The sequence below is a fragment of the Branchiostoma lanceolatum genome, chromosome 1, assembly GCF_035083965.1.
Source record: "Branchiostoma lanceolatum isolate klBraLanc5 chromosome 1, klBraLanc5.hap2, whole genome shotgun sequence".
Taxonomy (NCBI): Eukaryota; Metazoa; Chordata; class Leptocardii; order Amphioxiformes; family Branchiostomatidae; genus Branchiostoma; species Branchiostoma lanceolatum.
In genome coordinates this window covers 13,889,086-13,916,953 of record NC_089722.1, presented here as the reverse complement: position 1 = coordinate 13,916,953, position 27,868 = coordinate 13,889,086, and the positions used below count along the sequence as shown (strand labels likewise).

Genomic DNA, 27,868 nt, shown 5'->3' with positions numbered 1-27,868 from the left:
TACTGTTACTCTGTTAAAAAGTGAATCAACCGTCTTATAAGTGATCAACACAGAAGTAAAAAAAGTCCTGTTTACACTTTTTTTACTATTAACTATACTCTATGAGGAGTTATGATATATGGATTTGGCATTGACACTTTTGAGTTACAACTTCCTCTTCTGTCCAAGGCCAGTACTGGGCGCCATGATTTTTTAAACAGATTTGGCCTTCTAATATTACTGGAATGTGTCACTCTGACCTTGAAACATCTCCATTCCCCTCTGCTCATCCAAGTGTGTCATAATTTGTTGAGGAATCGAGTGACCCTGTTGGCCCCTTCCACCTTGTAACAGAAACAGTGCATTAAAAAGAGATGTTTGAGTCTGGGAGTTGCACAAATGGTTGTCAGGATGGGAGATGTGGAGCTCTTGTCAGGCATGATGGTTTGTTAAATAGTTTGATGATTTTTCAAACTGTTCATATGCCATTGATAGACATATATAATGTTGTTTCTAAGATGTAGTTGTAAGGGTTGGAAAGGTTTCTATAGAGTTCCAGTATCAAGATTTTAAGAAATGTTACATTATCTACAGCCAAGTTTTTTTATAGTTTATACACAACGATACATATGAATACTTTGCAATAGCTGTCAAGCCTAAGATCTTTCTATTGATGTTGATGGATTAAATTGTCACTCTTGCATCTACATGTACATACATGTATACTGTAATTCTTGTTTCTTTCACTGTAACTTTATGTTCACGGTTTTCACAGTCACCTCTGTACCGTGAAAAACCTGTTGTAATAATTTATAATTCCTTCACACATCCATTCTGTTAATCACTTGCGGCCACCGTGAAGTTAAAGTTCGGCGAAAATGTCCATTTTCCTTACACCGTGAAATTTTGCAACCATGTAGATAAAGTGAATGACAGTATCCTAAGTTCTGTTTCATTTGTGTGTTTCCTCACTGTTTCTACAGAAGCGAATGGTGGAGATAAAGGCAAAGTTCCGCAAATACCAGAAACCGGCGGACTTCGAGCCGAAGATGGGCCGTGTACGCGACATCCTGAACAACGTTGAGAAGGAGCTGGGTGTGCTGGAGTTGAAGCACCACGAGCCGGAAATGGTGCAGGGACAACTCGACATCTGCATGGTGAGACGCTTGATTTGCTTATTTTTATTTGCTGCATTTTGTTTGCTAAGGTATGTATATGTATCTCATAATCAACAGAACTTGTTGTCAAGCATATATTTGTGTTGGACCGCAGAAAACTACGAGGTTTCTGGCCCCCCCTGAATGTTCTAAGTATATTGTTGTTGTTACCGAATGATTTGGTTAATTTTGATGTGTAAACTAAATAAACACTGTCATGTTGTATCACCGTTTTCCTAAAAACTTGCTAGGGAATCATGTGAATAATATTAACAGAAGGTACCAAAAGGAAAAAATGAAAAAGAGTTGGCTGGCATATGTAAACAAATTGCATTGTAATCTGTTCATGACTGCAAATAAAATGGTTAGATTCCATAAACTCTTTAGGGAGGACTAAGACTTAAACTAATATAAGAATGCAAAAATCAGACTGTTACAATTAGCATGTTCAAGTGGCATTTTGTTTTGGCAAACTGAGTATTTGTTTACATTACAAAGATGGGATACAGATGTATAGCTGTAAGTATGTCCGAATTTAAGCCAGTTTTAATCATGACATGATGCTTTGAACAGGATGGCATGTAATGAAGACAGAGGACACTGTATCTGCTGTTTATGTTTCTTTATGTGAAACACTTGTGCTGAATGTTTTGTATGGTAAGATTAGTATCTAACACGAGGTTTGACAGTGCTGGTATCAATGGTTCTGGGAAGACACCAGGAATAGACAGCTTTAAGCTTTAAGTTTAGTTAGTACAAAACTAAATCACAGATACTTTAGACGTTGTGTTTTAAAGTTTTGTTCTTCAGGTCAAAGTTAGGCAGGTCAATGTTTGTCAAAAAGGAAACTTGTCATAGACACAGCTCAAAATTTGGTACAGAGCATTTCAGTTGAACTCTCAGCAGCTTGATTTACTTACTTATTTGTGCCAAATTTAACATATCTTTTTTTTCATTTCAGGGCTTGTACAAGATCCTCAGCGATGTCAAACCAGAGGTTGAGTTTGTGATTAAGACAGGCAGGCAGGTGGTTGACAAGAAACAAGTGGACAACACGGAGGATCTTAACGAGCGGCTTAACGAGCTGAAGCTCCAATACAACGACCTGGGTGCTCAGGTGGGTATGCTGCGGGAGCAGCTGGAGAGGATGGTGAGTTCTGATTGGTGGATGGATGAGGTGTGTTGGATGAATGGGGGGTCCTGATTGGTAGATGAAACACACTAGGTTGAATGATGAGTTGAAGTCTGATTGGTCGATGGATGAGGTGGTGTGTTGGATGATTGGTGAGTACAGATTGAGGAATGAATCTTGCTGAGTTTAATTTCTGAGTGAGAGGTCTGTTTGGCCACTGACTTTCTGGATGATTGGTGAGTTCTAATTGGTTGATGGACTAATTGTGTTAAATGGTATTGTGTACCAATTGGCTGAATTTTTGAAGGTGAATAGTGAGTCTTGGGTGGATGATGGAATAAGTTGGCTAGATAGTGCTCTAATCAGCTATTGAATACTTTTCTTTTTCTCTCTTTCTTTTCTTTTGATACTTTCAATAAATCTCATACTACACACCTGAAGTGTAGGAATGCAGGCAGTAACCAGACTAACTTGTCCTCTACACAGGTGACAGAAGGGAAGCAGGATCTGGAGAAGGCCATGAAACTGTCTAAGAAGCTGAAGAAAGAGATGGTGTCCCTTAAGGAGTGGCTGGGCACTACCGAGGCTGAGCTGAACAAGAAGGAGGCTGAGGGAGCCATCCCTGCCAATGTGGAGGAGGAACTCAAGTGGTGCAAGGTGTGTTTGAGTTTCAGTATATTGGATCCTCCCTATTCTTTCAGTGTTTGGGAAGCCATCCCTGCTCAAATTGTGGACAAAGTCAAGTCATGCAATGTATGCAGGTTTATTGTACCAGCAACAGATATTATCTTCGTTTCTCATCTATTATAGTCTTTAATTTTGTCTGAATTGATGCTCTTAAGGAAATGTCTTGAACTAGATATAAGGATAAAGTTTGCAAACTTTTAGTGGTCTTATTTATGAAGGAATGAAGAAAATATTTCCATATCAAAGCATGTGCATCATATGTGCATTGTCAGTTTGTGGATTGTTGATTTTGGATTCAATTTGTTCTACAGAACTTTCCATCAAATAATTCATTCTCTTTATCGTTGAAGAGATTCATCAGTCACATTTAATCACAGTTACTAGAATATTCTTCAATCAGTGACATATTTTAATTAAAGGTAACAAACACGTACCCCCAAATTTTCGACGTCTACTGTACGTCATGTTCACAATATTGGGTTTGCTCTGAGTGACCTAGTCTCGCGAGAACACGAACACGAATCTACTACACATTTATGCATGGATGTGGCCTATTTGTGATAAGTTGAACTTGAATCCTAAACCATCAGTGATGCCAAGTGTGGACCACTTTCTTCAGACATGCACTAACACAAGTGTCCCTTCCAGACCCTGCAGCAAGAGATGACGAGGAAACAGTCAGTGGTGCTGATCATAAATGAGACAGGAAAAGAGATGGTCGAGCTGGCCGAGCCTGGCACTCTGGCTCCCCTCGAGGAGAAACTGTCTGCCCTGAACCAGCACTGGTCAGACGTGTGTGCCAGGGCTGCCGAGAGGAGGCTCCGGCTACAGGTCAGTGTACGGGTTTATGTCAGTGTACGGGTTTATGTCAGTGTACGGGTTTATGGATAGGCTATATGTCAGACGGACCGGTGCAATGGCCTAGTGGGTAGAGTGTTTGCCTTGCATACGGTAGGTCGTGAGTTCGAACCCTGGCCGGGTTATACCAAACACTCTAAAAATGGTACATACTGCTTTCTCTGCTTAGCACTCAGCATTCGGGAAAGAGTATTGTAGTTAAACACACACCACTACCAGTGGACTAGCCCCCGGCTGTAGTGACTTGCACAAAGTTGTGTGGCCCAGGGCTGCAGAAACGGAGTTGGGCGCCCCTTGTGCACCGTCTGATGCGGGAAGGACTTTAACTTTCTATATGTCAAATGCGCAAAAAAACAGTTACTCAAGCAACTGGGTAAAATTTTGAAACAGTAGGATGTTTCAGATAGCATCCGCTGTCATTCGTCAGTGACTAAAGGGAAGAACTGGTGCCTGGAAGTTCAATGCGTAGACACCTCCTTTCCTGTTGAGGGTGGGATTGTACATTCTCTCATATATTGCTTTTTAAATGTCGGATGGGTTTACAAAACTGCAGTGCTCAATAACTTGATTCCCACACGCTAGAGTTTTTAAAAAGTTTTGTCAATGAGTTGAGAAGAGGTATGGGATATTAAGTTGAAAATATGGCTTTGCATACTTCATTTTGGCACTCTTGTACACAACCGATGTTTGATATGTTCATATGAAAGCGTTTATACAAAAGTTAAAAGGTCAAACACCAGAAAATCTTATTTTACTCAAGATGTACATGAAGATGCAAGCCTATATAGATCAGTATTACACTTCTGTGTTGTATGATTAATAATTATGCAGCACCATCCTGCCATCTTCATTGAAATTCCCAAAGAATTAAGACATGATCCAGTGTCCCTACTAAACATGCGAGCGGTAACAAAGCTGCATTGCACTACGAGGTAACAAAAAAGCGTTGTGCTTTGCCCTCAGTCTGAGGTCAATTACAATTACCGTTGTTCTGATTCTTTAGGAGTTCATGTGAGCTGTTTTAAAGATGCATTGCATACAAGTAACGAAAAAGAGTCTGAAGTAGGCTGCTTATCTTCACCATTACCGTTCTCCTGATTCTGTAGGAGTTCATGTCTGAGATGGAGAAGTTCCGAGAAGGTCTGAACGAGGTGCACACCTGGATGGAGAAGGTGGAGATGTTCTTTAAGATCTCTGACAGACTCAGTCCTGAGGAGCAGGCCAAGGAGGTGGACACTTATAAGGTGAGCTCTTAGAAAAACCTTGTTGGATGTCTTGAGATGAAAATATAGTTTTGGATAAATGATTGGGAAATGATAGAATTTTTATTGCATGTTTTCAGGGAGCAGTATCATTTAGGTCACCCTACATTTATCCCAAAGCTCATATTACACTATATGTATAATCTCATTAGTAAATGTGGAAAAGTGGATTGTTTCAAAGATATTCTGAACACTTTCATATCCTCCCTGGGTGAGTTGCTGCTACTTTTCACACAGTGATTGATAATCAGAATTATTTACGTCTTGAATTAAGATTGACAAGAAATTTCCGATAGAAGGTTGATGCCCTCTTGATGCCCTCATTTTATATAGATTTGGTTTTGATTAGGGTAAGCTGCAATCAGCAGTATCTGGGGCTCAAAGGAAAATGGGTTAGGGAAAGCTTTGAAGTTGACCCAGAAACTGATGAATTCTGCATTTTGCAAGAGACTCAAAGGACGTAGAAGAAAGGAGATAATCTGTAGGTAACATCTTGCTTCCAGTTTTACTGTTTGATTGGAAATTGGGGGGAGTGCGATGGAGAGATTGTTAGCGTCTTAGCCATCGGCTTGTCTCTCTCAAGGAGTAGCAATGGATTTCTCATTTGCCGAAAGAAAAGGCCCGTTGATTAGAGGAAGCCTGGGCCTTAGATAAGATTTCTGTTCCAAATTGGGCTTGCTGGGAACTTTATGATTTTAAGGACCGTAAATGCATTTAAGTTTGTGTGGTTTTAATTTCGCGGTAGGGAGAAAATGTAGTGTTTGCCGTTGTAGGAGCAGGAGGGGAAAAGATTTGCGGTGGTTTAAAGTTTGCAGCAAAGAGCTTACCGCAACAAAATGCGAACATAAAACCACTGCGAACATTTCTGCATTTACAGTATGTCGGTTTGAAATTATGAAAGATCTCAGGAAAGAGTGATGTCACTGTAAACCTATAATCAATTTGACTTGATCTGCTGGAAGAAAAGATGCGATTGATTCTTAATCAAAGGGAGATACAAAGCCCAAGTGGATGTGGAAGAAATCATACGGTCCTATCAAAATGTAGGTCAACTTGGTCAACTTTGCCAGATGGTTTATTACTTGACAAGGGTCTTTGATTGGGTCTTATGAATGGGATGAAAATGTTTTTAAAGCAGGTCTTTCTTTACTAGTATACTACATTAAATATTTTGGTGTACATGTTTCATTGTACTATTCATCCTCTGAAGAGTTGTGATAGCAATTATTCCCAAACTCTCAAGGTTGGTAATTTTAGCTGTTAGGGCATGGGTTCTCCACTCTAAGTCCATTGAAGTGGATTAATGTCCCACATGAAAGGCCCCCTGGGTCCCCATTTCTGCATGACAATGGGGTGGGGGCACGACCACCAACCGTACAGAACAATCAGAACGTCCTGGGTGGACCACAGGAGAACCGCACGCTTGGGTTTCTGGTCACGTGTGAGTGGAGCGATTCATTGCGCCCAGGCGATAACGATCGCTGATCATGCAGTAGTAGCGGGTTTGTGCGGTGCTTGGTCGGTATCAACGGAGAAGGATTGTCGCCTGTGTGGTGGAACTCCTCGCTATTGGCCAGGTAAGATTGGGTGATATATCGTGCCGTACATTGTAAGATATCTACGAGGTATTTATGGCATCGCTGCGCCCTGCATATGTGAAGTAGCGCTTCTGTAAAAACGTTCAGTTGCAGATCATTGCCAACGTGCATTGCCTAAGGTATGCTGAGTTTTTTTTCCATGGTGATGAAGAAATATTAAAGACTGTGGTATTGAAGCATGCAAGGTCAAATCTATGAATCAGTCAACAGCATAGCAAGGCTTTAGGCCAGTGAACCATTGCCAAATGTATCTATATTTGGTTCAAATGACATGTCACCACTGTATACTTTGAACCGTTAAAAAGGTTAATGCTGTACACTTAGGGAACCAGAATTCTTAGAAAGACATGTCCTTGAATTGAAGAAGCTTGTTTTATGATATCAATATCAAGAGCTCTCTATGGTATACCAGGCATCAAACGTAGATATTTCTGTGGAATGTGCTTTTTGCCATTCCTTTCCACCCTTGGAGATTGATACGGGCATTCCACCATGCACAGACAGAGGGACAAAAGACTTAAGCGGGGATCATGACAGATTACCAGCACACAAAGCTTTGTTGCAGTAATTGGCTTTAATTTACTGGCACAAATGGCCTAATCTGTTCACTTAACTGAATAGCTGATAACAGCAAATACAGTGTAGAAGTGGCCACAACTGCCTGGAAGTAGAGGGCTTGGCAAATAACTGCACAGCAAACCGTTTTGCCGTGTTGGAATAGATGCTGGTCTTTATGTTGTGTTTTATGCGGTGATTCTAGTTCGGTTTGACCTGTAATTTGTGGAAGTAGGGCGCAAAGGCCTGTTATATCATTCATTAGAGACAACGTGGTTGCTGATTTTTATGTAAAACTTTGATGTAATCAGGTCATAATTGCTTGACTTCGGAGACCCCATTATTGACAGACAGTCCCGTATTGATTGGCAGTTGGCTCCTGGCGGCACGGCGACCATAATTGAACGGCACCGCGGGAATTGGGAAGGCGATAGGCAAACTGTATTCCAGCACGTTATAAACACTCAGGTCATTCAATCCTAATTAGTTCCCTTTCCGAAGAGGGCTGACGTTAATCGTCGTCCCAATTTGTTCCGTCTCTTATCTATCATACTTGATCAATACACAATGGAATATAGAGTTTAAGATATCAATTGCTGAAGGATGTCCTTCTTCCCCATTTCTGAGCACGATGCGGCGGGAGTGTTTCTAGATTTATCTTCGATTCAAGCGATCAGGAAGGTGAGGTAAGAAATTTACTGCATGGAGGATAGAAGTGGAACGTGTTCACTGAAGTGATAGATGCCGGCCTGACTGAATTTATTTGTAATATCATGTCCCAGGCCATTAGCTTCGGCGATTTATAGTCCTTGTATAGCCAATACTTGAAAGCAGTAGTTGATATAAATCTCCGGTCCCTCTGCGGGATGCTATAATTCTCCATTTGGTTTTGCGTGCAGTTTTAGGTCAACAAAAATGGTTTGGCGAAAGCCAATACTCATGTTGATTAGAGGTGCTAGAGTAGTCGTTTTGTAATTTTGAGGACAGAATCGGGTAAGATTCAGTTTGGCGTAATAATTGGTAAATGCAGACAGATTCTTTAAAGGTCCATATTGATTTTATCCATGAGTGATAGGCTTGGAAGCTGTGACCTTGTTCTCTTCCTGTTAATGATCGTCTTCCCGGGGAAACTGTGGAGTGTTAGGGAAGAATCCTGGAGGCGATACACGCTGTTATTTGCCTTGGACAAGAGCCATGCAGAGAAAACAGCCCATCGCCACGGGAACCCAGAAAACCAACCTGTAATTTCCAATATTTGATTTCTATCAGGCAGAACCGGGAAGCCAGGCATGATATGGACTGGATGGATGGGTGAGGATGTGTTGAAATAGGACGGGACAGAGAATAATGGCAGCGTGTGGGGAAACCTACTTAACGCTACTGTTATTCTCAACACGTGTCGCTTTCCCGCTTGATCAAGAGAGCGGGCCGTAAAACGTTTTGGGCAGATGGGATTCCTCTGCAGAGGATTCAAAAAGAGAGTCATTTTTATAGTTGGGAGTCATTTAGATTGGAGCATCTTGGCTTGAATATTGTATGTGTGATATACGGACATGGGACAGCGGCGCTTAATAATGTAAGGTGACCCAGGAAATGAAAGACGTGAGGAGATGGAAGTACGAGACAGAATATCATTCAGTAGCCTTGAAGATAAAGCCGGCCTGGCGTGCATCGATTCTTTGTGTATCAATTCCGGGAAAAGTTTTCTTCCTTTTACCATGGGGGTAGATGGTATCTGACAAGATAAGTGTGCTTAAGAACCTCAATAATTGGAAACTCCTACCAGGTGGTAGTTAAGCATGGTAGAACACAAGTCATCTGAGGAATATCAAAAGGTAGGTTTGTGGTAAGATCCATGGACGGCATGGCAGCGTTGTCAGTCTTCAACTCAACACAAAGAGCCGCGTAAATCACATGTAGGCTGTTGAACCCGTCTTGACGTCAGTGTTCATGCAGTTTAAGTCCGTGATTGGTGTGTATGAAAGGATGGAGCATACCGCGGATGGCACCCCAAGTTCACATTGCAGCCGCATCGCCGTTTTATTGTTCCATTTCATACGTGTGATTTGGTCGTAATGGCAGCGTGAAGCTCCCCACAGTGGCACATAAAGCCCTGCTCTTGATTAAAGCTTGGGGGGAGAGTTTCCGTAGAAGGTGCGAGGTGCTATTTTATGTTCACCCACAGCTGACTTTAAAATGGGTATAGGCAATGTGTGGGTGGTGCCTTCTGTGCTATTAACTTCAGTCCTGTAGGAGCTCTGTTAGAGTTTTCTTGGAAACATTACATATGTGCGTCATGCCAACCTGTAACTTAGTGTAAGTCATGGCTCTTCTAGACAATGAGCTCTGCCGCCATGGCATTTAGATGTAGACAGTCTCCATTAGAAAGGGGAGGTAAGAAAAAGGTCAGCAGAGTTTAAAATTCAATCTGGCTTTGAAGTACTCTAAGGGCTGGGCTAAGCAGCAGGCTGTGAGGAGAGAAGGGGAAATTGTTACTGCAGTAAGGTAAGAGGGAGATGATGGACCCACTTGTAAGGGTGAGATTTTCTGGTATTTTCTGGATTATTTGGTCGAATGATTCTATTGTGAAATTAGACTGGTAACGTTAACAATATGTATGCTTGCTATGTTCACATGTGTTATCCATGTACAGTCTAGCTGCTACATCTTACAGCAAAATTCTAGGTGTTGAATGTAGGATGAAAAATTGGAATGCTGGCAAGTGTTGTGTATCATCTTTGATAGGATCACTTCAAGGTAGATTCTATTTCATACCTGATTGACAATTGGCCATAGTTTCCCGGTGATTGCCTTTCTCAAATTTGTGACTGCCAGCAGAAACAATGGCCTTGGTGACGTCATCACTGCATCGTCGTGCTCCTTCTTAACCTCTCCCATTTCCTGAGATTGGGAAACCGCGTAGGATAATTTGTTACAGTAATCCTACTGTCTGTGGTTGCAGCAGATGTATGCTGCAAGGCTAGGATTAATAGCTTGCTGCTCCTGGCCTGTAAAGTTAGACGAGGGGCTATTTTTCTGGTGACTGGGTTTGTCCACGGTACTGGAAATGCTGCTGCAGTCCACAATCTGGAACTAACTGATATAAATCGTACTGTATGTCCTAGTGTTTGTCAAAAGTAGCTGAAATGGACATGAGATTGAAATAGACGGATGGTCGCTGATGGAGGAGATAATGACAACAGAAGAGGAGTGGCACGGTGCCCAATCTTCCTTAGGAGGTGGCTAAAGAAGGATCGGTCTCTGTCACTGTGTCTTGGTGCACTTGCACGTGATGCATGCTTCTGACAGCGAGTGGTGATACACTAGGAACCTTGACAGGCCAGACAGCTTCCAGTCTGTCTATCTATAGAAAACAGGATGCACCAGTGACAGCAAACTTAGAGAAGATCGATCTAGTTTTAGGGAAGTATCATTTAGACTACTACCCCAATCTTTTAGGCTTCGGATAACTGTAATGTAGTAATGCAGAAGCAGAATGTTTCTGCTAGAGGCATCAATGTAATATTACTTCCATGGCCCAGAGGGAAGGTATATAGATGCAGGACATAATCTTGTCTATATGGATAGTGTAAGTCATGCACAGGTGTGTAACTGCATCAAAAGTGGTGTTTGACATACGGAAGACATCAGAGGAAATTTGTTTTTAGATCTTGGCTGTGGTGTTGATTTATTCTCCAAGAAACTGAAAGATTTCTCTACATCACTTTTCGTGAAACACTTTTAAGCTTAGCTGTTCCCAGATGAAGAGGAAAAGAGCTCTTCATCAATCTTGTCTGTGGTCTTTAAGTTTTCCCAGAAAAACTGGAAGATAAATTGCCGTATTGCCATCATGATATGAGGAAACTTGTGAGCCTAGGTGTCTCCTGTGAAAGGAAAGGCATCTGTTTGTAGTCTGTTAGCTTTCTGATAGAAACTGTAAGATCGATCGCCGTACTTTCTCATCATGCGTAGAGACTTGTGAGCTTAGGTGTTTGCCAGTTAGCTAGATACACGTAATCATTCTTGGTATTGAACATGGTAGTGGTCGACAAACAGATAACGCGGGTCATCCATCACCGAACTATTCCTGAGCTTCGTCTCAGGGGGGCGGATCAAGTTTCATCCATCATCGCCATGGAGACGGGATAGCGTACTGTAGGCGTACGGTTTTGTCGTGGCATGTGACAAGGGGTGAAGTGGAGGGTCATACGGAGACTGACTTCTCTCCGGACGCTGAAGATGGGTCGTTAGTTTCCCGCCTAGTTGGGTAATTGTTTCCAGTGGAGTGGAGTCGGTACTGCTGGGTAGATCTATGAGTTTTGGAGGAAAGTTTTGCTACTTGGCATTTAACTTGATCTGTTATCACCTTAGAAACTCAGGTGATCAGTTACGAAAGGTATAAATGGTTCTATAGGATTCTTCGAGGATAGCAAGTAGATGCTCAAATGTACTTTCTACAAAGAGACCTATTTATAATCTAAATGTTGGTGATATATATCCCTGTCATATTTGGCCAATGTAATGGGTTGGGACATATCATCAGTTTTAAATGAGTGTGCACTGCTGTTGAATCAACCTATTTGCACCACCCTTTGCCACTCATTGATCCCCATAGCTAGGTTACTGCCCAGTGGGGAGATGGCAGTTGGCATTGTTGCAAGAACCTTTGGTGCAGTTCTTGTTGGTTGGTTATCGGCTACATGCTTCCATTGACAATGCAGTTCTAGAAACATATGACCAGGGCTTCCCAACTAGCCTGAGGTGACCCTGGTTAACAGCGTATCATGGCATAAATACTATCAATATTGTATTACATATCAGGACATTATCAGATTTTCAGTATTACAATTAGGGGTTATTGCATTTAACAGAACAAAAATGGTCCAGCTCTACTAAGTTGTATTTTTGCATGATTTGATCATATGGAATGTAATTTTGGCTCGAATCTCTTGTATTGCCCTCTCAGAAGGTTAACATTATTGTACGTTCTGTTGTGCCACAGAAGCTACAGCTGGAAGCGAACCGGTTGCGAGGAACGGTGGACCAGGTACGCGACCAGGCCATGGAACTGATGCAGCACGGGCCAGCGGTGCAGGGCATGGTGGAGCCCGAACTCATCAACCTCAACAGCAGATGGGAGAGTGTGTGTGAGAAGATCAGGGTGAGTAGATATTTTACTCACACCTTTGGTTTGCCTTCATCTAAATTTAATTGGACAAGTGAAGTAATTGTTAAGATTGTGAGAAGAAAGAAAGTGAGACAACTGAGAATGTAAATTGCATCACAGATGGGAGAGTTTGTGTGAGAAGGGTGAGTGGACGATTTGCTCACACCTTTGATTTGCTTTTTATGGACTTTTCCATATACTATAGCAAGTCACAAAAACAGGGCCTTGAAATAACTGAACAAATAAATTTGAAGATTCTGATGGGAGTGTGTTAGAGAATATCAGGGTGAGTAGATGTTTTGCTCAGTTTGGTTTGCTATTTGTGGGCTTATAATTCCGTATGTTATAGCAAGTTACAATACCATGAAATGTCACAAAAACAGGGCTATGAAATAACTGAAGAAGTAAACTAAATTTGAAGATTCTGATGGACGATTATGTCTGAGAAGATCAGGGTGAGAGGACTATTTACTCAGACCTTTGTTTTGCCTTCTTTGGAATTGGTCTCGTAGCAATTATGGCAACCGGTGGCTTTGAAAGGATTGAACTAGTTTTTAACCTTTAGCACACTGAAGTAGCTGTTTGGCACCCAATTATCTATTGGTTACAGAGTTAGGCAGCAGGGAGAAGGTTAAGATTTTGAGAAAAACATAGAGTGGTTGGAAAACAGTCAAAGAGGGAAATGTGTGACATTTGAGGTCACAAACTTTTGTAAAATTTCAAAGATAAGAAGTTGGAATTTCTGGAGACCATTTTTTCTTGTAAAATTGTTGGAAAGGAAATCGGAATATTCTTGACATTGCTAATGGGTATATTTTCTACGAGTAGGCAGTCGGCCTCTCAGTTTCTTCTCAGGCTGAGTAGGCCATCATTACTGGCCTGCTTGGACCATATCAGTCAATAACAGTTATTACACAAGGGAGCCTATATGGTCAGACACAGTGTAGACACTTTCAAAGGGAGTAAGTGGAGTAAGACTCTGGCAAATGGAGCTGAACGTGGTGTAAGTGGGACGCACAATTTGGCACGGCTCAAAGGGAATTAGACCAATTTTTTCCACATTGTCGGTGTTGAATTTGCCTTGCTTGTAGCCAACCTATGGTTAAATGAGTCAGCATTTTCAGCTAAGTTTAGAAGATAGTCTGTGCTCAACAACAGGAATGGAAAGTTGTAGAATACTAAGTTTTCAAAAGAGGTGAGCTGTCTTTTAGCATACTGTACAATAGGGAGGAGGTACAAACCTTATGCTTGATACATGTACATGTATTCCCTCCTCAGTTCTTGAAAATGGAATTTTCCTGAGTACTTAAAATGTGAAATTTGTATGTAAGGACCAACTCTATCAATCATGTTTTTCCCTTTTGAAAAAGCAAGGTGTCTTTGACTCTAGTTTCTTTTGTCATTGTCATGACTAGTTTTACACACTGGTATTCACCGTTTGACCATAATGGAAACCTAGACAAAATGTTTCCATTTCTTCTTCTGTTGAGCCCTGGAGCCCGAAGTCATGTACAAATTGTTGACAAACTTTGACCCTGGGTGGGCCGTGCAGCCAGCTGGCTTCTAGCCTGCCTAGACGCTTTGCTATGACTGTGGGAGTTGAGTGTCGAGGTGCTGAGTTGAAAGATAACAGTCCTTGTAGCAAGGAGAAACAGTCTGGGCCATTACGTCAAAGGTTGGCGAAGGAATGCACAAAATGGCTGTAGAAATGGACGGCCCGTTCTAGCTCTTCGAGCTGTGGGAGTTTAATTCAACTTTGCTAACAAGCTTGTAGGCACAATTGCTTGCCACCAGTTTTTGCATGGTGTTTTGTGTATTTAGGTAAGTGCCGTTTTTGAATGACAATTTGTTATGTTGTAAGTGTCCAGGATTTTGTTGGAATTTGGCTGTGAATACGTTAATGGACAGCAGGTATATTCAGATAAAAGGTATCAGCATATTGTTGTTATACTTGTCCATTCCTTGATTCAAGCTTTTTTCACTGTCTTTAATGTAAGAGTTTTACCTTCACCCTGTTGCTAAATACCATCCCATTGCCAATACAAATATTGTGCCCAATATTGTCCCTTAAGTAGGATTTTTTAAAAATCGTTTACGCAATACAAAGTTACTCAAGCAACTGGATAGATTTTGTCAGACGTTTCAGATCGCACCCATTATCTCTTGGTATTGACTTATTACCTGGATGTCTAACCTTCAACGACCTTGTCAACTGTTTTATTTCCAGGAGAAGCAGCAGGTTCAGCCATTGCAGCAAGTCCAAGTGCAACAAGCCGTTGCCGTCGCCTCAGCAGCCCCCCCTCCCGTCCCCGCCAGGACCATGAAAACGGAAACTACCACTGTTACCACGGTGACCACCGTGACAACGACGACAAAAATCATTGAGTTGGAGACGGACTTCCACAAGGCCAGCTCTGTCATCGCCCAGTTTGACGACACGTTACTGACGGATAGTGGCGACTTGCGGGAGGAAGACTTCACCGATAACGTGGAGGATAGGGTCAAGGTAAGGTGCTGGGATATTAGGGGGGAGGGGCTAAATCTGTTCCTGTATTGTTTATTTGGTATATCCGACCTTCAGTATAAAACACCAGCTAGATGTCTATGAAACCTTTTTTTTTGGTCATCACACAAAGAAGACTGACTAGGGGGGGGGGGGATTCTACTATATTTTGTACACCTTTCCCTAAAAAGTCTTTACCAAATGAAAGTTTGAGTGGTTGGTATTTGAAGGTTCTCAAAAAAATAACTAAGAGTCGATGTGGACATGAAGCTATCGGTTCCATGTTTCAGGAGAGCTACACCTCAAGCATTTGAAAAATTCCATCACGCTAGTTTATCAACTTGAAGCACAGAGCTGATCTGTCATGCCATTAGACGGTTTACTGACTATGTGATACAGATACAGATACTGGATGCATTAGAGACCAGTTGAACTTTTGTGTGAAGTTAACGTCATAAGAGCTGCTGTCAGTTATCTTAGAGCAGACCAGGAAATGTTCTTAAGAGAAGAGATAGGTTTAGATAACTGTACCGCTGGTACGTTTTTGGGGTCAGATAAAGCTCTAAGTGATCCACCTCCATTTGGATCACAACAGCAGGAGAATTCCAACTGCCAATCTCTGTCCCAGGGTTAAGGGGTTCTTGACCCCAGGGCATTGTGATGCACAAGCAATGTGACCTCAGGTGACCCCTTTTTGTCTGGAGGGCCTAGCTGAAAATAGGCTCTCGAAAAGACCACTTTTCCCATGCCCAGAGTTGGCCAACTTGAAAGGATTGGAATATTTTCTCTGCATGTATTGGAGATACAAGGGCACAAAATAGCAAGGTTGAAGCTGTCACTTTTCAGAAGTTGCACACTTATCTTAAACTCCAGTATTGATGAAGAAGGAAAGACATTGATAGTTGGATATGATTGTTTATGGAAATGTCTTGATGTTCTGTATTCCATTTGATTCATCAAAAAAAGTACCTCCAATCGCTCGTTCTCATTTAAATGTACACATTTTGTAATCTCCGTTACCGATTGAAATAAGACGTTCCTGGCATTAGGATATGCCACATATATGATGTCAAACTGTAGTTTTTATGACGACTTAAAACTTTTATAGCTTTTAAAAACGGCAGTTTGGTACCTTATATGTGGTATTTCTTAATGCCAGGAACGTATTACTTCTAGCGGTAACGGAGATTACAAAATGTGTACATTTAAATGAGAACGAGCGCAATTGGCTATGCACTGTTCATATTAACGGTGAGAGATTGCACTCAAATTGTATGCTTCCAATTACAGATTGTCGTTGCATTGTCCCAACTCAAACCATTATTCCAACTATTTAATCAAACTCTATTACCCAAGTTGGGCCTCTTTATTTGAAGCACTTTGGTAAGAAAACTGACAATTTTCTCTTGTGCATATGTTCCACTAGACTAATACATGATTGTATGGAACACCATTGGAACAAAACCAGAAGTACAAGTGGTCTTTGTTCAAGAAAAAGCTCTTGACTAGTCTACCATTTTTCAATATTTTGTTACAAAGGCCTGAAAACTAGTCAGTAAGATGTGACAAGAGGAGTGACAGCATCTGTTTTGACACCAAACAAGTGGCCAGTATGGCAGCCATCACTGTGGAATGCCTAACTATGCACAACACTAACAGTAAGGTTTGGAGAAGGTGATGATGTACAGGCCTGACATGCTACAGGATGGAAAGATGCAGACCACACCATCTTATTCTGGAAGAAATTAGTCCAGAATGTTTATCTATCTCTCTCTGTGCCCTGGGAGTTCTCTGTAGGTGACACCTCATCTGTGTGTTCAGAAATTACATCCTTTTCGATCACCGATGCCTCTATCTTTCCACTTTTGTGCATAGATATTGGCATGAAACAATCATAAAAGTTGAAAAACAACATCTTGTACCTTGAAGAAAGTCCAAACAAAATGACATCACTGTCTTTGTAAGCCCATTCACAGAAATTTTGGCAGTATTGATTTACTGTGCATTCTGAGCCCTGATTTATCATAACTTGAGAATTGAACAACTCCCTAGGAACCAATTAATGCACTCCACATATTCCCCACCCCCTGCTGTGTACTCATTAAAAATATGAACTTGATTGGGTAAAGCACTTTGGAGGTATTGGCCCGGAGTCCAGAATGAAATTGTTTTTCCGGAATTAAATTGCGGCTTGTTTAGTAGATCTTATCATCTATACATTTATGACCCTGCATGTATCCCAAACAACTTTTTCTTCCATTCGTCCATCCATTTACTTTTTCGGCTCAAACTTTGAGCTTTAGTGATGGCATGGCTGCCTCTTGTAGTGCTGTGGCAGACCAATAGCTGAGATTAATGGCAAACTGCTGGAGTTGGGAAGTCTGGACAAGCCAGGTAATCTACAAGCACAACAGGGCCCTCCCCAGGAAGTGTGCAAAGCAGCCCTGTACAATTTGTCAGCCTTGTTGACAGATGGTATCAACCAGATACAGGGTCATATGTTCCTCCTTATTGCCCTAAGATATGCGCTATCGCTATCAGAAAACAGACCACTCATCTCTTCCTCCTTGAGGGTAAAGTTGTAAGAATGGCCTCTCCTAGATCCCCAAGTTTCTCAAATCCCTTCAGCGCCTTTGAGATTGTACACCTGACCAAAGTGTCTGTCTTGGTAAGTCTTTTGGATTTTGTCCATCGTTGCTTGTTTGACTTGTGCTGTTTGTTAGTTCTTTTGAGAAATCCGCCTGTTAGGAAGATGACGAGAGCAAAGTTTGTTTACCACCGGAGTTAAGAGCCTTCTAGAAGATAAAGAAATGATGCAGATGTTTCCTCATTTTCCTGTGTCTGTTTCCTTGGATTGAGTCTGGCATGTCATTGTTTAAGACATGATAGGGTTTTTATAAACTAGGACCAAGTTGATAATTGTCTGTAAGCCCTCTTGGAAACCATCACGTGTTTGTACTCTGGCTGTGTTTATGTGGACATCCTGATTGTAGCATCCTTTGAAGCGTGTTAGCTTTCCTTAGGTATAAGCAAACAAGGCTAGTAATTCCCACGTTACTTAAGCTGTGGTGGCAATTCGGTGAGCCACTCAGGGAAGTGTACAAAACTTTATGATATTTTCCTGCCCTCTAATTTTTCTCTCATGTGCTCCTTCCAGGCAACTGAAGATGAAATTTCGAGAATACAAGCCGAGATCGACGAGATTTTCGAGAAAGGTGACAAAGCCATCAAGGAGACCGACGACTCGAGCAAGAAGGAACAGATCCGACTAAAACTGAATGACCTGAAGGGACGATGGAGCTCGGTCAAGGGCGACGCGGAGCTGAAGAAGAAGACGCTGCGAACAGTCGTGCCGCAGTGGTACCAATTCCGCTCCCAGACCGACGATCTCAACATGTACCTGACGGAGATCGAGATCAGAATAAGGGAATCTAAGGATGATCCCAGCAAGCTACAGGTGGGTGTTTTGTACTTTTATATTCTGACTCTTTGCTTAACAGGCATCACTCCTTGAATACAAGTTGAAAAAGAGCATCAAATTTAGTCTCTGTGTACAGCCCATAAGTATGGTATCAAATCCACTCTTCAAAGAGGAATGGCACCCTAGTAAGATCCCCACCAACCTTTGTTGTTTCATGCCTCAAACAGAAATCAAGACCCCATATCCCTCTGCCTCTACCTGCTTGCTTAGGGATTAGACAGTAAACAGGCTAATCTGCTTTAATTGATTCCAAACTGACCAGGTTATTGCTTCAGAATGTCTCAGAATTCTTCAGAGATAAAGTCGTCAACTTCCTGAACTATAAAGTACTTTTGTAGTCCCTGTCTTCTTTTTCGGCTTGATACGCAAACGCTGTTTAATTTAAATGTCAGAAATTGAGCTGCTGGTACTGAGCAGATTTACTGCAAAAGGAATGTTTGTTCATCCCCATTTTGTTAAAGTATTTGTTATCTTTAAGAAGTGAGGATGATGTACTAGTTAATCATTTAACAGCAAGAGTTCCTTGTTGCTGGTAGACGTACAGATGTTAACAGCTGCCAGTCGTGTGGTCGTGTTGTGGAAAACTCTTTAGTGTGCCATTAAGTGTGTACATACATAGTCACAGTCACAGTCATTGTGTACATAGCACATAATCACAGGTGTGTAGCAAGTCCATTAACAGCCAGCTGTCAGAAAAACAGACCCTGTTTTGAGCTTTCTTGTTTTAGACTGCCATCTCAGTCCTTATGATTAGTGTATTGATTTTAGTGATTCAAAAACGTATCCCAAAACTCATCCCATGATGTATATGGTAGTCACAAGCAAGTTCAATCGGCCCCCTTTTTGTATCTTTTAACTAAAATGATTGGCAAGTTTAAGTGACAGTTGCAGAAGAAGGATTTAAATCCACCTGTAATGCACTGTTTTAAAGAGAACTTTCCATTACTTTACAAGATGAGTGCAAAGACTGTAATGCTTTGCTGATCTCTGCAGCTGTAACTTGATGCCACCTTGCAGACTGGTAAGGAAATGCAGTCCTTTTTGAAATCACCAAAAATATCTTGTGATTGTGATCATACAATTTCAAGTATTTCTTGTTAAGGCAGGTTCATGGTGGGCTTTTAGAATCTTTGCTACATCAAATAAAAAATTTTATGTTGTCACAGTAACTTTCCAGCTCTATAATCGAAACTTTCAAAACTTTGGTCATTCCTAGATGTATAGTTACTATAAATCAAAGATATTCCAAGCATAGAATTTCCCCATAAACACGCTTGCAGTATATCAGTATACACATGAGTACATGAGGTATTTTACTACCTTTCCCAATGCCCATTGTTATCTCATTGTAGTCTCAGTAGGGTATGATAATCCATTGATGGCTTAGAGGTACATTTACATGTTATTCTCATCATATCTTTAGTGAATCAGGCAGTGTCCTTCTATTTGTCATTGTCATGTCCAATCCCTAGCTGCTGTTCTAGAAGCTATCTTCTCATCCACCAAGTACACAAGGTAATCCATGTAGCAGGACCCTCTCACGGAAAACGCCATGACCCTAAGAATCAGTGGATTTTGTGGTTTATGTTTCGTGTCCTGAAGGAGATTTGGTAAATATGCATAATGATTCCCCTGGATGGACATATGAACCGCACATCGCGCATTTCGGCAAGCGCTAGTATTGTTCAATGCAGAGAAGAAATCTTTTCTGTTCTTCTTTTGACCATGCATAATGCTTTTAAGAAATTAACAAAAGCTTCAGTTCAAATCCTTTCGGTAGTTTGCACATACTGCTAATAGTGTAAAGAAGCTCACTGTAGTTTTTATCTGACTGATGCTTCAGGCGATTCATAAATGGCATGATGAATTCGTCTCGCAGGGTAGTCGTAGCAGTTCAATCCAGAGTTTGCCGTCCCTCCCTGCGACATGGAACAAAATTGCACGTTCTGATTGATGTTTTTCATTTCTTCTGGCGTCTTCGAAAGACCCTCAGATTCGGTGAGGTCAATTGAATAAAAAGATCCAATTCCTTCTACTCCAAGTCTTCTGCTGATTGGAAGTCGCGAAGGTCGGTCTTCAACTAGCTCAAAACTTTGCTCCTTGTCCCTCCCTTCTGAAAAAACTCTGAGAAATCAGCTTGCTTTGTCATTGGCCAGGGTCTACTTTCAGTGGAGAGTTCTCTGTACAGCAGTTAATCAATGCACTGCAAGGAGAGCATACATAGAAGTACGTAAAGTTTCCAAACGTAGGGAGGGAGGAGTGCCCGGAAGAGCCATTGACAGCAGGCGTCTGATATTGATTGCCATTTAATCCTTCATGGGATTGGATCACACCTACAGGCTATATAGCACCGCATCTGTACTCAAGTGCCGATGCCTTGTACCTGCATGTTGTACACGCGAGTGTCAGGCACTAGCAGAGTGTTTAGTGCACACCAAGAGCTTGGCGGCGAGGGAAGGTGTTGAGTGAGTGGATGGGCAGGTATGCTGTGCTAGTCTGGATGTGCGTGTGGACAGCGGTGGGTTACTTGCTCCTGTTCGCCCTCCTGCTCTGGAAGTTTACAGTCGAGTTGTCCCGTCGCCTTCGCACGGTAATGTCAACCGTCGTTCCTCCTTCTTTCAGACTTGGTCATCTGTTACAATTTTACATGTGCGCCTTTTCAGCCATCTATCCATCTCATTTATTGGCCATGTTTGCAGTTTTTGTCATTCTTAACTGGGAAACCTTTTGTGCGGTAGATATTCATCAGAAGCACCTATCCACAACGTCATTTCTCACCCACCAACCGTGGATGTATTTGTTCCCTATCGCGATCTATCACGCCAATATTCATTGACAAATTGCCATGTTAGCGAAGGACTGCTTACCTACAAGACGTTTTTTTGTACCTTCAATGTCAAGGAAATGGTGATATAGATCTTTCCAATAACACTACAGATAAAGGTGTGAAATGAACTCCCAAATGAGATAAAGGGAGCAGACCTCCAGGGGCAAGGTTTGCTCTAGGTGTTATTTACTGAATTAGTATTGGCTGATGTAGTATAGCAGGACGCTTTCCCTCGAAATTACCTCTGGATGGTTTTATCAATAACTTTTTTGGAACCAATTTGAGGACACGCAAGGAAAGGTGGAATATCAGTGCGTCTTTCTGAAGAATCGTTATTTGTCATTTGACCTCTGTTAGCAAAGGAGAAGGAACAAATTTGAAATCTGTGAGGCTATTAAGCGTACATGTTGCTGTTTTGATATATTGGACTATTCTGCCAACTACTGCAATTTGTTGTCTGTGTGTCAGGATAATAGATGTTCCCCCCATTAGTATCTGACATCTGATTTGTATTGTTTCCAGTAAATTGTACCCCTTACATGATTAGAGTAAGGCAGGGGGCATCAAAGAACAGGAGACGAAATTGCTCTTGTCTGACATTCGCCGAAACACCGACGTAATTAAACTAGCTTTACCTTCAATCAGAAAGCGGGACTGCTTAGGCATGAAATTAGGTCCTGTGGCGGGATCTGTATGAAAGCCACGTTTTGACCCCGTACTTGAACTATAAGATCAGAGGTGAGGGTGTTAAACCCAGTTTTATGACTCTATCCCCTCGTACTCACGTCCATCAGGCATTAGCCGTCATTGTCAGATTGCTGAGGTTGCTAACCCTCTGTTCGGATTACCAGGAAACAGTTTAACCTCCCAGTGGGTATGGTGTAAGACTGTCGGGCCTGTGTGTGTAAAGCAGGTGTTTACTAGGGCTTTAACCACAAATTACAACCCAATAAAAGACAGGTTGAACATGCCTTTTATCCTTCAAAACACTGGCTATCTTAGGGATTTGGGGGTGGGAGACAGCAGTGAAGAGGAAATGTACTACCTACTTCTGTTCTGAATCTTAGCAGTTCTGTCCAATGGCATTTGAATTTTTTAAGAAACCTTATCCCTTCGAACTCATTTCATTATTGTCATGCTACCTTGACATTACATGATCTACATTCTGGAAAATTTCAGCTTAGACTGTGTCCCAAAAGTAGCGTACCTTTACCTCTTGCACCTGGCTGATAAGGAGGAGATGTCTCCCTGGTGTTGAAAAGTCATGTGGTCCTGTAAATCTGTCCAGAAAGTTCATATTGGTTCGGCATTGAGTCTTACACAAGATCCAGGGCTCTAGCCGTATTGCCGTCATTTTATGGAATTTTGCTGCAAATCGGAAACATTTGACAGAAACATTTTAAGACCATTCTGCGGAACTGGCCTGTTGACGATCAGAAATGTGAGTGAGTAAAGGTAAAAAAACGTCCAAAGTTGAACAAAATTGCCAAAATTTGTACATTATGAGGAAAAAATTAATATTCTTTGTAATTGTAGGATGTTTTTGTCAATTGGAATTGTGATGATGAAAAAAAAAACTTCAATCTTTCTAGAGCCCTGATAAGATCAGAAGTGGCGTTATGACATACATGTACAATTTATATGCCCCCAAAAAGTAAGGTCGATTTACTACACTGTCATTACCCCTTATACTTAATATGAAATAACATGTAGCATTAGGAACGTCAGTAAGCTAGTACTAAGTGCTTTTCGGCTCATGGTTCCATTCCGACAAATGCCGTGTCAGCAGTTATCAGAGGTAATGGTGTTCTTTATGTGGATCTGGTTGGCTTGCCATGCACCTGTTCTGGTGATGTACACCAAGATCTAGTCCTGGTACAGCAATATGCAAAAAATATGCTATCTTATGAATTATTTCATTAGATTTGAAGACGTGATAAAAATTTAAAAAAAGACTTTGAAAGTGTGAAGGAAAAAAAATACCAAGTACATATTATACTTTATCAAGATCTTGTATCTCTGTAGAAAAGTTTATGTGTAAGATATTCTTCAGGTTTCCTTGTAATGAGCAACAACGCAAAATAGCAAATTAAAGGTCGAGGACAATATTAGGAAATCTTTCCCTTTCTAGTACATTGTACTTCTGTGTTGACTGCCAAGGGTTTAAGCCTTACCAACAGCAAATCAATCCAGCGTGATTACTGATAAAGCCAGATGTATAATGTTTTGGTTAGGGGATTGCAAAGACTTTAGGCAGAGCCCCAAGAGAAGATCCCAACAGATCGTTTTTGCAGATATAGGACCTTCAGCATTCCTCATTTTCTTTTATAGCACGGGAACTGCCTGAAGTAAACCTATTAACCATTACTGCTTTGTCCGTATTGGCCTGATTTCTTCTTCCCTTTTAACTGCATTTTGTCCTAATTGCAAGATTTGATTGAAACAAATCAATAGTTATTGATCCATACATGAAGACATATGCTACCCACTGAATCCTGGGTTCCCCAGAGAAATCTGCCGCTAACCCTTGATGAGGGGGAGAACACTCAACAGACTTTTCCTGCCAATATTAGTGGAGATCAGTGATTAGGGGGATACCCTGGGCCAGTCATTAAGGCAGTCTAACCACAACATTGCAGTCTAGGGTATCAATAGTAGCAGAGTTAGCTCAGAGCCACAGATGTCCAAGCCATCTGTCTCCGAGCCAGCACCCTATAGGATTGCCAAAGGGGGTAAAGGTGGTCCGGGATGGGGCAGCTCAATATAGTAGGGTTAGGGCTAGTAATGATCGTATTGGGCTTTGGGAATTTGTAGGTGACCTACCTGAAACAAGGGGATGTATCTTCCATATTGCGCTATCGAGCAAGCAGGAAAAAATCCATCTCACTTAGTTAATTTTTTGGTCAGCTTCTGAGCTACGCCTTGCATTTTTACTTATCAAAGATTATAGTGACACAGGTGGCTAGATTCATGTATTTAAAAGGATGGTGTGGATATTCAAAACGGTATAGAATCCATGTCTCATAAGATTTTTATTTGGGTTTGTTTTATTGGCGCACCTTGCAGCAATTAAGGGAATAGTGTTGTTCGGCCATCGTTTTGTCAGTAAGGGCCAAGATATCACGTTACATATATTGTGTATCAAGGCCTTCATTTTTCCCCTCAATTTAGAAAGAATATGATTGGCCGCAAAAATAGCAAAGAAGCACAATTTTGACAACATTTGTGAATTCATTGAAGTCTAAACAGAACTAAAAATTTTCAGACTACTAACATGTGAAGCAAAATGTGAATTAATCCTCCTCAGGAAAGTCAGTAATTTCAGTTTACTAAATGGTTAATTCTTTCTTACAACCTACCCTTAAACCTCCCCTTTTCCATGATAGAAAGCTTGGTGCATTAAATCAGTGCACGTAGGCACCTCACACCTGTGTAGATTGAAATCATGGGGAAAATTATGACATCCTAGTGAACTTGAACCGTGGTCAAATCTCGTTTCCTCTTCCCCATGCACATATGCATCATGGTATATAACAAAAGGTTGACGTATACGTGCGGTATGCACACATGGTTTGATCACTGAAGAACGCATTGATAAAACACATCTATAACTTGGTCAACAGGTTATGTCTAACCAACCTTGCAAACATACATAATGTAGTCTTTTGTAAGCCATTTTGGCAATAACATGTAGGCCTTCATGAAGAATGGAGCGAATTAGTCCAATTCCACGCCAGCATTGGTCTAATTTAAAGCAATTGTTTGCAAAACTGAAATAGAAATGATTAATTTATTCATCATATTTCACTTGGAAGCATGTCCTTGTCCTTTATAGAAGTAGTTTACTGTGTTCTTCTGCTGCAGTGGTCTTGACACTCATAGTTGAGATATGTGACTAGTCCTTAAGTATAATGATACTGTATAATCTATAAATTTCAACAAGATCTAATCACATAGTCCTTGCCCTTCGTCGTACCCCTTATCAGTTAAATTGTCCTTTTATTCGCACAGGCAATACATACTTCTGATTTATCTCAAAAGCACTGAAGAATGAGGTCGCCAAAATAAAATTGCCACTGACAAAGATTCGGCGGCCATAAACCTACCATCATGAGAAAAGACATAAAATCAAACCTGCGGTGTCTAGAAGTTAAAGCAATTCCGTATCTTTATGAAGAATATGGGTCCATAATCCTACCATTAAACATCCCGTGCTGATGTATGTCACCTTTCTATCTACTTGATTATGGATCTGTCTGTTTGAAACGAGGGTGAGTTCTGACGTGCCGACAGGTGGGTCTAAGGTGAGAGAATGGATGGTTTCTATGAGCCTGCTGGGCTGGCAACTAGTCACAGTAGCAATATCACCCCAATCTCCACTTCCCCTGGGTTTCCGCAGGAAATGGGCAAAATCTTATCAGGATGTCAGGTCATGATCGTGACTCACAGAATCTGTACAAAGGCATTTGTAACATTTCCGGCATATGACAAGGCCGCTTGAAAGGTCTAATCAGATACTATGTGTTACTTTTTGCTATGTTGGCATTATTGCAATTTGATGCATTATCTACACTTACGTAAAGGCACAAGTATGTGCAAAACTCTTGTAGAGATATAAAATCATGTAAAATTCTGATCATATACATTTATCATGTAAGATTGCAACATTGTGATAATTGCACAGCTTGAGATAAATCTGTAATACAATTTCATCAAATAAGGACTACAGGGAGAATAGCTTGCTGAAATTTCAAGATAATTGTAGATCCAAATTAAGTCATTAGTCAACTCAAATATGACCTACCACAGACTTCTGAAATGTTTGATATCTTAAGCTTAAAAAACTAGATGAGATTTCATTAGTTCTCACTTTAGAGTACAGTACTTTTCAAGATTTATTCAAAACGGCGAACAGAAAACCATCGCAAACATTTCTGCATTTATAGTTACAGTTATACATCACCTTATCACTTAATCAAGAGCACTGTGCCATTTTATTACTGCACAGTATGTAGTATGTCAGCTTACGCTGCCCTGTTTTATTAGCCATCTGTATATTGTTATGTCAGCTCTTTGCAGGCATTAACATGGATTTCATACATCCATACGTCATTTCCCTGTCAGACTGATGTGGAAAGAAGGATAGTGAATGTCAATTAACTTCAACAGGGCTCAAAATATTCAGTTTCAGTTTCCTGCAATGGTTGATTCCATATATGGTGTGTTAATTCAGATTCAGACAAACTTGAACCCATACCAAACAAACAAACAAACTGAAAACAATACTTCTGGTTTTACAGAGGTCATTTTTATGGGGTAATGATACTAAGCCTGTATCTTGCCAAATTATTATGAGCCCAGTTTCAAGATACTTTGATGCTGCTTCTGGACCAAGAGGTTGGGAGTTTAAATCCCAGTTGTTGTCGCTTACCCAACTTGCACACTACTGGAAAGGGTTGCAGTCCTTAGGCCGTGGTCCACTGTTCATAGTACTTGTTGAAACAAAATAGGGAAATTTCCCCAGACAACGAACTTGTAAATGTTGTACATCTGTCTTCTCTGTCATGACCAGTGCAGGATTGGCTCTTCAGTGAGCTAAACTGGTTCGAGATCAATTTCACTTGTCACTTTGATACATCTGGTTTCATTATCTTCTTGAATGGTATTTCCGACAGGTTTTACATCATGTGTCCTTAAACTTTCTTCATGATCCTTTCTTGATCTTACTTGCTTCCTCAAGAAAGACGTAGTGTGTTCTTGCAGTATCCCCATAGATCTAGTAGATGTCGACTTCCATGTAGTCTGAATCCCTAGGAAGTAACAGCTATCATGGACAGTAATAGCCTCCTTATCAAGGTAGCTCAAGACCGCCTACCTGGGAAAAGTACAATTGGCAGATGGAAAATTAGACCATCTTTTCTAAAGAAGCTCAGAGATTGCCTATTGAGTTCCAGGTGCTGCCGGTAATCACTCATTGTGTGGGCGCGGCTCGCTTGTCTGGTTTTGTTTAAGTAGGAGTTATTTATCATGGTGTGAATCTTGGAGAGGATGCACTACATTCATCAAGACAGATTCAGAACGACAGTTTGTTATCAAGGTAGCTCATTCAGAGGCATTCACAATGGTGTGTTAATACAGAAGTAGGAAGTAGATACGAGTGACCAAGTTTAGAATTTGATCGATTGTTTGTGTACAATGGTGGAGGAGGATAGTAGAGAAACTTAAGTCATGGTGCCCCAACGACCAAAAAAGAGCTCAATGGATAGGTGAGGTGTATACAATGTATGTGTGTCTGTGTGTTTCAAGTGTGTTAAACCGAACAACTGAGTTGATGTTTTGTTCGTTTTTGCCACGTAATTGAAGTGGAAATAAAGACCTGTCATGGTTTTGCTGTTGGAATGGACTGACACATGGCATAATAGAGTAGCTTCGGGGTCATTGCCCCCTGGCTGTTGTGTCTAGGGACCAAAGCATTCTAGGTTACTGAATGCAATTGGCCATGAAATAAAACAATACTAAAGAGGGAGATGCGACCGAGATAAATTTTTCATGATCTTCCATCCAATTTAGTACGAGAGAATCTGTTCAAATATCTCCACTGGTGAAGTATAAACTGAGGTTAAGTGTCCCATTCACTATCACCAAATAGATGTTGTGAACTC

The 27,868-nt window shown here is 41.1% G+C and overlaps 1 protein-coding gene across 4 annotated transcripts in view; it reads left to right on the top strand.

The window, feature by feature from the left end:
- LOC136436161 (dystrophin-like) overlaps window positions 1-27,868 on the top strand; it is a 229,422-nt gene that overhangs the window by 64,196 nt on the left and 137,358 nt on the right. For all 4 annotated transcript variants that reach the window (XM_066429949.1, XM_066429963.1, XM_066429956.1 and 1 more), the window contains 8 exons: window positions 963-1,136; window positions 2,098-2,286; window positions 2,755-2,925; window positions 3,604-3,786; window positions 4,920-5,057; window positions 12,231-12,389; window positions 14,623-14,901; window positions 18,056-18,355. In XM_066429949.1, the coding sequence (XP_066286046.1) occupies window positions 963-1,136; window positions 2,098-2,286; window positions 2,755-2,925; window positions 3,604-3,786; window positions 4,920-5,057; window positions 12,231-12,389; window positions 14,623-14,901; window positions 18,056-18,355 (1,593 nt within the window). The remainder of the gene's footprint in view (window positions 1-962; window positions 1,137-2,097; window positions 2,287-2,754; window positions 2,926-3,603; window positions 3,787-4,919; window positions 5,058-12,230; window positions 12,390-14,622; window positions 14,902-18,055; window positions 18,356-27,868) is intronic.